Genomic DNA, 12506 nt, shown 5'->3' with positions numbered 1-12506 from the left:
CATGACTGAAAAATTGCTTAATTTATAGGGACGGCACTCTAATCCTGCATTATTGTATTAAATAGTGTTGAAGTGTCAGATCTACAGGCTAAAAAGTGACGACAGCATGGGCCGTTATCAGGGGGGGTACAACTGATACCCCTGTAAGGGACCCGGACCCCCAGAGGGCCCGGACGGTTCTGGCAATTTTTTTTTTCAGTGCCAGTGAGTGTTTGTCACTCCTGACCGCTGAGGCTCGCGCATTACACACTGATTGACTGACTGACAGTACTCTGTACAGTCAGTCAATCACAGATATGCAGCTATAGGTTTACGGGGATGTAGAACTAGTAAGAAAAGAAAGAATACGTGCAGGAATCTGTGAAGCAGCTGTTCCACAAAGGTCATCCTATCTGAAGTATTTTATAAAAAGCCATAGGTCATCTTTAGAATTCCAGTGCAATTATATAGGTTTTTGTCTTGTTACAAATTTAAGAGAGGACATGAGGAAAGTCCAGCATCCCAAAAAAGTAGCCCAAGCTCAAGGTGCAGTTGAAATGGCATTCTTTATTGACATTCTCCTTAGAGCAACATACAGACAAAAACGCTGACGCGTTTCGGTTCTCAAGGAACCTTAAACATGGCATGTTCCTTGAGAACCAAAACATGTCGGCATTACAGACTACAGAGAAAGTGCGAGCTGTGATTTCTTTGTTTTGGGACATGTGAAAAGTGTGTTTTCTTTGTAGCTTGCCTTTAAAGGGAACTGGTCATTGTGGCAACGTGTTATATAAGGTAACATTTTCTTCCTTACCATGCCTGGGAGATGTTCCTACTGGCAGCAATTGAGAAGATAGGAAGTTTAAAAGGTTATCCCTGCTGGCCCATAAGTAGTTCCTTGGGCAGGAGTCATCCTTTTCTAGTCCAATATGCTCGTGCTGTAATCTTGCCCCCCTAAGCCCCCCTGCTCCATATCCTTACAGAGCATATCCGTGACGCAGGCTGTCAATCACACTGAGGGGGCGTGATTACAGCCCGAGCAGAAGATGGCTCCCCACCAGGGACTGCTTACAGGGCTGGCTGGGAACACCTTTGAAACTACATAACTTCACCATCGCTTCCACCAGAAACATCTCGTGGGCATGGTAAGGAAGACGATTTCACCATATATAACTCGTTGTCACATGTGATATTTGGTAACGTCTGATGACAGATTCCCTTTAACTATAAGTATATGGTTTTGAAACACATTATGCAACTGCAGTAAAAATATACTATAGGGACAAAACTTTAATGAGAACATTTTAATGATTCTTATATAGCAAAAGCTGCAGACCTAGGAACTCTGCTAGAAATGTGTCTATTTAACTATTTATGTTATAAAAAAAATCATTTTAAAAGGAATGTGTCATCAGAAAATGACCTATTGTTTAAATCAAGTTCTTTGTTAAAATATGTTTAAATAATTTTTGATAATTTTTTTTTAATTTACCATTTGCTATCTATATTTTAAAATAATACATTTTTTTTGCAGTTATCATTTTGGCCACTAGGCATAAAGCTGAGACTTACTGTTTAGTATGATCATAAAGTGGAGATTACTGGAAAGATTGCAGCATTACAGTGAAAGGTGACCTCAGTGAATACATGTGTGGAATAAGCTTTGCAAAGGTCACAAAGAATGCCCAGTAATGCTTCCAACTCATGTGAATGGGACAGGTCCTGTTCATTTTTGCCAATGTCCATGGGGCTTGCAGTAAAAAAATTACTAAATGCTGTTAAAAACAGCTAAGGTAAGATGTCCCCCCCAATAATAATGTATAAAAAAAAAAAAAAAAAAAAAACTACAATCAGAAAACAGAAACAGATTAGAAAAAAAACATGTTTCAGGATCTGGCTTTAATCAGTAGAAAAAAATTCTAGGGAACACATAAAACAAATTTTTATACCTTCCCCTTAAAGGGGTACTCCACCCCTAGACAAAGGATAGGGGATAAGATGTCAGATCGCCGGGGTCCCGCTGCTGGGGACCCCGGGGATCGCTGCTGCAGCACCCCGCTATCATTACTGCGCAGAGCGAGATCGCTCTGCACGTAATGACGGGCGATACAGGGGCCGGAGCATCGTTACGTCACAGCTCCGCCCCTCGTGATGTCACGGCCCGCCCCCGTCAATACAAGTCTATGGGAGGGGGCGTGGTGGTTGTCACGCCCCCTGCCATAGACTTGCATTAAGGGGACGGGCCGTGATGTAATGAGGGGCGGAGCCATGACGTCACGCTGCTCCGGCCACTGTATCGCCCGTCATTACACACAGAGCGAACTCGCTCTGTGCAGTAATGATAGCGCGGTGCCGCAGCGGCGATCCCCGGGGTCCCCAGCAGCGGGACCACGGCGATCTAACATCTTATCCCCTATCCTCTGGATAGGGGATAAGATGCCAGGGGCGGAGTACCCATTTAAGGGTCTATTCCCACGTACAGTATTCTGCGCAGATTTGATGCGCAGGATTTCAAGCTGTGTTTAGTTTACATTGAAATCTGCAGCAGAAAATCCTGCGCATCAAATCTGCGCAGATTACTGTACATGTCAATAGACCATAAAGGTGTTTTCTGTTATTTCTTTATTTTTGTTTTAATTGAAAACCTATATTTAACAGAGGCCATCACAATTTGATCGGTGAAGGCCTGACACCCAGTTCCCCCACCAACCAGCTGTTTGCCACAGTCACAGAGAACAGAATTGGAAGCACACAGCTCCGTACATTGTATAGAGCACATTAATGTTAAAAAATGTGGCCATAATTGTGCGGACTCATTTCTTCAAATGAAATACTCCTAAAAAAACACTGAACGTAGCCTAAGAATGAAGAATATGCCAGAATAGTTTAAAATATGTAATTGTTACTGTGATTTAAAGGCAAATTTCTTACACTGCACTGATGTCATTCAACCATTACCAGATCAATACTTGTATTTACTGCCAACATTATAGGTGGCAAGCAGGAAAATGAACTACTGTGTGGTACAAAGCCATGTATTCACTTATGAAATGCACTTATTTTTAGAGACATTTTTATGCCCACACTGAGAGCTTACATACCCTGTGATTCTCTATATAGGAGTCCAGGCTTTCTTTACTTCGGCTGCAATATTTCTGACTTTTTGCAATTTTTTCTTTTCCCAAAGTCAACAGTTCTGATAGCCCACACAGCAGCGCCTCCACTTGTGACTTACTAATAGCGGCACTGCTACACGTATCCTGGTGAGATCGAAGAATGTGCCAGATGTCATCCAGGACGTCCTAGAATAATGTATAGTCATCAATAAAGGCTGTAAAATACATAAATCTACAACTATTAGCACATATAACTGTTGGCGGCAGTAGAATGATTGGGAAGTAGTAAAAATGTTTATATTAGAGTCTTCTCAGTGCCAATACTGTTACTTAAAGGGGTACACGAATGCTGTATCTCTGGCTCTCCCATAGAGGTGCATGGGGGGACGTGTTGGCCACCGCCTCGTGCTGTGGTCGACACAGCTCCTTTCATGGGTAGAGTCGGGTAGTTGGGCAGGAGATTGCGGGGGGTCCCAGCAGTCGTACTCCCTGCGATCAGACACTTATCTCCTAACCTTTGGATAGGGGATACATTTTACTAAACAGGTTACCCTGAGCTAAAAAGGTTGCACTAATTTTCAGGCTGTGATCCTCATTCCTTCATTTATTTCCAGACCCCATGATATGCAGTTTGTAACCGGCTCTTAGTTTCAGACTTTTCTCAAGTGGATATGCCCCTTCCAGTAATATATATATACTAACCTCTGCTGGCATAATTTATGCACAACGTTTTGAAAGCCCTGCTGCGGACAAATTTGCGCAGCATTGCTTTCAAATACACTTGGCCGGCTAAGAATTTATATATGTACTGGAGGTAAGTAGTGATGCTATACATAATTACTTACTTCCTCTGGCTGCACAGTATATAGTGCGCAGCTGTATACTGTACCAGAGCGTAGACTCTGAACGGGGCTGAGTAGCTATACTGCAGCTATACAGTCGCTGGTACAGCTCAGGCTGGACAGGAGGCATCCATGCTGTCCTTCTCTACACTCTAATCTGCCATATTCAACCTCCATACTCTCCATGCTATGAGAAGGGAGAGCAGAGGAGCAGTGCTCTGTCAGATCTATGTCAGATTCAGCAAGACAGCCATCTATATGAATTAGTTACACAGACTCTGTAGCAGCAAAATAGTAAGACATTTTAAATAAATAAAAGTCCTGAAAGATTACCTGTCACCAAACTAAACTTTTAATATATTGTTTCTTAGGTTATTCTAAGACACTTTGCTATTTACTTGCTGTTAAAATTCTCAAACTTTGGATATTTTTTATTGTGACTGAAAAAACGGCCACTAGGTGGCTCTGTTCTGTTCCCTGCACAAATCAAACAGTAAGTTTGATCTCTTCCTGGCCTGGCAGGAGACCAAACTCAGGAAGGTTTCAGTGACGTCGCGCCTGCTGGGGAACGCCCACTTTCTCCTACTGGGAGCTCACACAATGTGAGCAAGGGGAAAGGTATGATACGGAGCTTTTTAAAGCTTGGGAAACATTTTTTTTTTTAAGGGCAGGAGGGGTGTTAGGAGTAATTAGGGAATATAATCTGAGTTAGTTTAGAAAATATGGTTTGATGACCGGTACTCTTTCATTTTAAAATTAGGTAGCAAGTAAACTATTAAAAAAAATGTCAATGGGAAAGTCCATATAACTTTTAAGAAAAAGAAAAAGCTACAGCTTTAGTAACATCCTATGGGAGGGGGCACTAAACACTCAATAAATCTGTGCTACTGTATGTTCACACTAAGGAATTTACGTGCAGAATTTCAGGCACAAATACCTTGAATAAAAGTCTTTCTGCTGCTCTATTCATACTGAGGAATTTCAGAAGCAGAATTTCCAACAGGGAATTGTATTTTACCAGGAGATAGAAAGTGTTTATTCTTCTGGCGGAATCCACAAGTAAAAGCCCATTAAGCTCAATGGGATTCTATATTTACGGACAAAATCAGTTTGAGCCAGATTGGCACAGAACTCAAATGCATAGAGTTTTCTACAGTACATGAAAGTATAGTGACTTTTTTAATGTTTGCTTTCAACTACTCATTTTGCAATGTAGAGCACCCCTATTCCCATACCGCCCAGGGCCCTTGATTCTGCCTACACTCCTATTAGAGCTTCTGCATGTAGAGGTTATTATAAGGATCAACAAACCATTCCAGCCTATTGTCCTGCATTCTCACCTCCAGTTTGTGAATATCCTGGTTGGAGCATATCGGGATGGAAAGTTTCTCTCCTCTCTCATTCAGGGATGACACTTGATTTTCCAAGCTCAAAAGTTCATTCTCATACACAACTGCCTCCTAAAATAAACCGAGAAAAGACGGATTCAAAAAAATTCCTTTGTTTGGTATTTGTTATGGTTATGTACATTTATAATAGGTAGGAAAGATCTTGGACTTCTATACAGAATCTTGGAGCCCCATACAAAAAAAAAATAAAAAATAAATCTAAAAAAATATACTCATACACATAGGTGGAGGTGTATGCAGACTTATGTGCCTTAGGAATTGCACCAATCTTCATGGGTAGGATTTGGTCAGGCAGTGCGCCGTCTAACCATGAGCAGAAAAACACTATGTTTTTGACAGATAAAATACAGTGGTCTCTCAAGTTACAATATTAATTGGTTCTGGGACGACCATTGTATGTTGAAACCATTGTATGTTGAGACCAGAACTCTATGGAAACTTGGTAATTGGTTCTAAAGCCCCAAAATGTCATCCAAAAATAGGAAAAAGTGAGAATTAAAGGAGATATCCAGTGGCCGACACGCCCCCTCAATACAACTCTATGGCAGAGCCGAGGGGGCTCTGTATTGAGGGGGCGTGTCGGCCGCCGCTTCGTGCGGGGGTCGACACCCGCTATCTGGCCGGAGAGCCTGGCCCCCGTACAGAATCACTGTCTATTTCAGTGATTTCCAAGCAGGGAGCCTCCAGCTGTTGCAAAACTACAACTCCCAGCATGCCCGGACAGCCAAAGGCTGTCCGGGCATACTGGGATTTGTAGTTTTGCAACAGCTGGGGGCACCCTGCTTGGGAAACACTGGTCTATGTAGAGGACAGGAGCTTCTTCAGGGTCCTGTAGAGTACACGCAATGTCCTAAAAAAGTAACATGGAGTCGCCCTTACCTGGTGTCCAAAGGAGCAGCTAACCCTGGCACAGGTAAAAAGTACAGAACATGTAATACCTCACTGTACTGTAGGGGGCGCTACCAGACACCAGTCAGTGCATATACGCTTCAGTAATACAGGTGATTTACCAGTGAATGCCCATTCTGATTGGTCGGTTCTTACGGCCATTGACATGTTTCACAGATCTGGACTCTCTGTACATTGTATGTTGAGTCTGGTTTCAACTTACAATGGTCCAGAAAAGACCATTGTATGTTGAAACTATTGTATGTTGAGGCCATTGTAAGTTGAGGGATCACTGTATATGGAGACTGTGGCCTACATACCTACTTCTTAATCCAGTCTTGGCTGAATGTAATGTGTGGTCTTTTGAAGGAATCCAAGGCCATATGTGAGCCATTCACAGTATATTAGCCCCTCCCCCCCACCCATTATATCCATACAAATTGGGGTTGTCTTTATAAGTAGGAAGAATATTAATTACCTGAATCAGTCCGGCCTCCTCACCAATCTCTCTGTTACTCAGTCGCTGTATGAGATTAGTTTTCTTCTTTAATAAGGCGTCATATAACTGCCCGATGTCATTCTACAATGGAAAATAAAAGATAAAAATATATAGTAATATGTTAATATGTTCACATGAAGACTTTTATTTTTTTACACAGATTCTAATGCATATTCCAGGTCAAAATCCACGTGAAAACCAAAAGGAATATCCATTTTTTAAATAAAAATCTGTATCAGGTGATCTGTGTGTTGTGGAAAAAACCAGCTCACCGCTCTGACGCAAAACCTGCTTAGATTTTATTTTATATTTTGTTATTGGTCCCTTCTATTGGTCAATTGTACAACCTGTACACAATGAGGGAAATTTATCAAAACCAGTGCAAAGGAAAAGTTGCCCAGTTGCCCATAGCAACCAATCAGATCGCTTCTTTCATTTTGCAGAGGTCTTGTTAAAAATGAAAGGAGCGAGCTGATTGGTTGCTATGGGCACCTGGACAACTTTTCCTCTGGACAGGTTTTGATAAATCTCCCCCAATATTCATAGGATAGTGGTCATATCATCTCAGGATATCACTTATGTGAGGGAACCTCGGAATATCATAACATTGCCATTGGCAAATACTGGCAAAGAACATCCAGGAATACCATAATAGTGCTACAAACAACAATGCCAAAGGGCACCCAAGAATATTATAATGCTACCCAAATGCATTAGTAGTTGGGGTGGAGTGCAATGAAAAAAAAATTAATTATCGAGTTATGTATTCATGTATCTATTATGCTCACAATGATAGTAATTATAGTAATATTTCCTCCTGGGTGTGAAATGCAAATATGGTACACGCTTTACCTGATAATTGTTGTGCTTATCCAGTTCTCCTTGCATACATTTGGATCTGGTTTTGGTCGTATTGTAAATCTGAATGAGCCAGTCTCTTAGGTCACGGTAACACTGGGACAAAATGCTGGTGTGCGCTCCCTCATGTGTGATTGGTGATAAAAGCGTGCTAGTGTTGTAGCCCATTTCTTCTGAAAGTGCACGCAAGTCTTTTGTAAGTTTCTGGAAAAAAAAAATTTTTTTTAGTTCATAAAATAATAAAAAGGTAACAGTTTGTAATATAAAAGGTGATGTCTGTCATGGTTTGTGAAAAGGCCATGATTAAGGACTTTACATCCAAAACCTGTTGGATAAAACTGGAGAAGTGTGTCTGTCATGTTTTTAAGATGTTCTATATAAAGGAAACAATAATAAAAGTATGCAGGAAAAAAAACTTATCAGGAAAGGTTAAAGGACCTTAACATGTATAGCCTGGAAGAAAGAAGAGACAGAGGGGATATGATAGGGACTCAACACATTAAAGGAGGAGAGCATATTTAAAAGAAGAAAAACTACCACTAGAGGACATCATTTTATATTAGAGGGGTGAAGGTTTCTGCAGTAATATCAGGAAGTATTACTTTACAGAGAGTAGTGGATGCATGGAATAGCCTTACTGCAGAAGTGGTCGCTGCAAATACAGTGAAGAAGTTTAAGCATGCATGATGCATAAGGCTATCCTTCATATAAGATAGAGATGGGCATAAGGCTATCCTCATATAAGATAGAGATGGGCATAAGGCTATCCTCATATACGATAGAGATAGGCCTAGGGCTATCCTCATATAAGATAGAGATGGGCATAAGGCTATCCTCATATAAGATAGAGATGGGCATAAGGCTATCCTCATATAAGATAGACATGGGCATAAGGCTATCCTCATATAAGATAGAGATAGGCCTAGGGCTATCCTCATATAAGATAGAGATGGGCATAAGGCTATCCTCATATAAGATAGAGATGGGCATAAGGCTATCCTTCATATAAGATAGGGCTAGGGACTATTCATAGTATTCGGAATATTGGGCCAATGGTTCTTATCTGCCCATACATTCTATGTTCTACGTAAGTCTTTTTATCCTGCAATCTGGATACATTTACCCTTTTTATTCTCTATGAGACATAGGCTTGCATAGGAGCTGTAGACACAAAACGGTAAGGTAACACCACTGCATTAGTAAATAAAGCCCCCCATCCTTAAATCTTTGTGGATGTAGATACTCTTGTATCATTTTTGTTCTTTTCCAGACAGATTTAAGTGCTTAGGATTTGCCCCCTGGTTTACCTCATAGAAGGTCAGCTCAGCAGCAGCTTCCTCTCTGGTCAGGATATCCAGATCTAACATCTCCTCAATATTTTGCAGCCACTGGGACACTGAACACATCCAAACAAAAAGAGCTCCATGTAGATTTCGTGCACTCTCCTACATAAAACAGTTATTATTAGTTAGAACCGATTCTCATGTTTTAGGGGTACATCACTGATATCTGCCAGGATATTGGTAAAAAGGCATTCTGATGTGTACTGAGGCCTACCCTCCGAGTTTACTGAATGAATCAGTCTACTAGTGACAGCGTATGGTCTCTTTTCAGACCATATCAGTTTTTTGCTTGTTTGGCCTTTAAAAATCTGCGGGTGAGCTGAGGGTACACCCCCACCCTTTTGCTAGAATCCTGATGTATATCGGCAACGTGGCGCTAAAACGTGATTCAAATTGGATGCCCAACTTGGTGCGGATTCCTTATCTAAATCAGCATGTGTAAACAATGTTCAATAGATCAATCTTATCATTGTGATTCTACATCTGTTAAGACTAAGTTAAGATGCTTATAACTACTTCTGGGTTTGAAAATAAAAACCATGTCTGACCCATTGGCTGTGTTAGTCAACAAACATGGTAACCAGAAGGAGAAAAAATCCATCTCATAATTAAAAGGGGTACTCCGGCAGAAAACTTTTTTCTTTAAATGAACTGGTGCCAGAAAGCTAAACAGATTTGTAAATTACTTCTAATAAAAAATCTTAAACCTTCCAGTACTAATTAGCTGCTGAATACTACAGAGGAAATTCTTTTCTTTTTGGAACACAGTGCCTTCTGCTGACATCACAAGCACAGTGCTCTCTGCTGACATCTCTGTCCATTTTAGGAACTGTCCAGAGCAGCATATGTTTGCTATGGGGATTTTCTCCTACTTTGGACAGTTCTTAAAATGGACAGAGATGTCAGCAGAGAGCACTGTGCTCGTGATGTCAGCACAGAGCTCTGTGTTCCAAAATGAAAATAATTTTCTGTAGTATTCAGCAACTAATAAGTACTGGAAGGATTAAGATTTTTTAATAGAAGTCATTTACAAATCTGTTGAACTTTCTGGCACCAGTTAATTTAAAAAAAAAAAAAAAAAAGTTTTCCACCGGAGTACCCCTTTAAGACATTTATCGACTTTAGATAATTCCTCTTTGACAGAACGGTTCCCTGTTAGGCACTGCAGATCATGGGGTATTCTACTGTTGGAACACCCCAGTGATCAACTAAAGCCTGTGAGGGAACTAGGCAACAGGTGTTTAATTCCCGTACGGCACCACCACAGGGTGAAAGGAGCATTACTCATCTCCTATTCCAAACATCGGGGTGAGTCCTCCAGAGGGAGAGTACTTCTTAGTAAAAGAGGACAATTCTGGGCCCATTCAAACTACAGAATCTCTACCCGCCATCCCACAAAAAAAACAATAGGAGGCTGCTGCATTGGACTTTCGCAGTGGAATTCTGGAGTGGAATTCCTCTTGGAAAATAAATAGTGTGAATGGGCCCTAACAATGAGACTGACGTCTAATATCTCTAAATTCTCTGATAGAGGGATATCTGGTTTACAAAAATAAAAACAAATAATAATTTTTTTTTGTAGATTTTTTTTTTTTTTTGCAGAAACTACATCCCACAGCAGTATTCTTACCTGATTGAGGGGGGATGAAGCTTCTTCATTTAAAGCCTTAAGCCGGGTAAGGAAATGCTTAGATTCTTCTACAAGTGGTGATTTTACTGAGCTTACAGGGATCCTGGATATAAAGCTGATCTTCACTTCTTTTGAAGCCTAATATTTTAAGAAACAGTTTAGAAGATAAGCATTTTTTGGATTAAACCTGAACTAACAAAACATGTGTCAGTCATGAGCATATCCAAGGGGCAATGCAGGTATAAATGTTGATGGTGAGGTTTCCCGTTTTGCGTAGCCAACATAACCATTCGGCCAATAGCGACTTTATCTTATAGGACAGCTTAAAACATTTCTCAGAATTATTCTACATGAAGGGTCGATAAAAAGAAAGCTCTATAATAAAGTGTTTAATTGACATTCCTTATGAACCATGATAAGAGCTAGGTTGATTACTATGCTCGTATCACATAATACCATAAGACTTACATCTGGTTGAGTATTATGTCTGAAAGAGGTCGCCTTCATCCTGTATGACAGCTCCTTCTGTAGATAGAGCCATTTACTCCAGGTAATATCTTCAATCACAGACAAAGGAGTTTTACTGCGAGACTTAGTGGGTGTTGTTGGCCCATCCCCAGCTGGGCTCCTAAAAAAAATGATGATACCACAATGAACATTGGTCCAAGACATTACAGTCATGAAGGTGTCACTTAACCAAATGTTGCCAGGATACAAAATTAAATGTTGCAGAAAGAGAAGAGATATTGGTAACATTTCTACATATATATATAAATGAATGGGCTTCCCACATGAGAATTTGTTCAACCTCAAATAGAATGGCATTTATCTCACGGTCCAGGTTAGGTAGGGATGGTTGGGAACAGTCAGCTTACATATGATTGCGCCATAGATATATCTATATTGATGTATCTTGTCCGTAAACATGAGCTGCATAGCTCATTTCTTACCATAATAACTCACCACCAGGTATAAGGAACAATCTAAATACAGGCACCCCACACTATAGTTGGGCAATAGACCCCTTCTGCTTCCATCAATAAATTCTCCTTGACAAAGAGGGGTATCAAGTCCTACTGCAATTTACACATCTCCTGTTCTGTGGAATTAGTGGCTGGTAGACCTTTGGGCCCTATACAATTAAGACATGTGATGGCCAAATCTGCAGGTTCAGCTGTAATGGGTTAGGTGGTCCAAACTCTACTTCTGATCCTTTTTTTCTTTGGAAGCTAAGCCACCATCAGAGAGGTCTGGAAGCTGCTTACCACAGCGTCTCTCCATTCTATGACTTCTCAGCTGAGCATATGGAGGAATCTGGAAACGTAGTTATTGGCTAAATGAGAATTTGACCGACAGCCTTTATATGTGAATTGCCAGTTTATGAATCTTCATCTTACATTAAAACCACACAAAAGCTCAAAAGCAGCAACACTGGTTACAGTGTCACAATCAAAATTAATGTCCCTACTATTGCTAGTGTACAATGGTTCTTTGTCAGTGTGCCACCTTTAAAGAACACATACCAAGTCAATTTGATATTGTTACCTTGGGTAAGATGGTATGTAGGTCTCTTGTGGTAATGTAATTTCAGTAGGCTGTTTTTTATTTTTCATTCCTTTTGTGCTTAAAACCTAGAGAAAAAGAGAAGAATAAAAGATAAATACCTAATAACTATTATACTCATACCTACAATAGTACAGCAGTGGGACAGTAACCGGTGTTCAACAACAATAAGGGACAGGCTGGCTAGGTAAAAGAGTAACTCCTCTAGGAACAAAAATACTGTAAGACCTTATGCATATTTCTATATTATAGGTCCATCATGTATAAATCTGTAATATAGAACCCACAAAAATCTATAAACCCATGCTAATGTGACAAAAACATTGTGTCATTTTGTATGAACCCTTGCCTTTAGGGGTAATATAGAACCTTATGGAGG

General features: G+C 40.4%; 1 protein-coding gene across 7 annotated transcripts in view; it reads right to left on the bottom strand.

Moving 5' to 3' along the window:
- The window catches only part of SYNE2 (spectrin repeat containing nuclear envelope protein 2), a 355793-nt gene that overhangs the window by 96303 nt on the left and 246984 nt on the right, over positions 1-12506 (bottom strand). For all 7 annotated transcript variants that reach the window (XM_056546593.1, XM_056546588.1, XM_056546590.1 and 4 more), the window contains 8 exons: positions 12110-12195; positions 11033-11192; positions 10565-10702; positions 8899-9036; positions 7586-7795; positions 6713-6814; positions 5278-5397; positions 3081-3281 (listed from right to left, as the gene is read on the bottom strand). In XM_056546593.1, the coding sequence (XP_056402568.1) occupies positions 3081-3281; positions 5278-5397; positions 6713-6814; positions 7586-7795; positions 8899-9036; positions 10565-10702; positions 11033-11192; positions 12110-12195 (1155 nt within the window). The remainder of the gene's footprint in view (positions 1-3080; positions 3282-5277; positions 5398-6712; positions 6815-7585; positions 7796-8898; positions 9037-10564; positions 10703-11032; positions 11193-12109; positions 12196-12506) is intronic.

Source organism: Hyla sarda, chromosome 11 (genome assembly GCF_029499605.1).
Source record: "Hyla sarda isolate aHylSar1 chromosome 11, aHylSar1.hap1, whole genome shotgun sequence".
In the NCBI taxonomy this organism is placed as follows: Eukaryota; Metazoa; Chordata; class Amphibia; order Anura; family Hylidae; genus Hyla; species Hyla sarda.
This window is presented reverse-complemented; position numbering and strand designations above follow the sequence as displayed.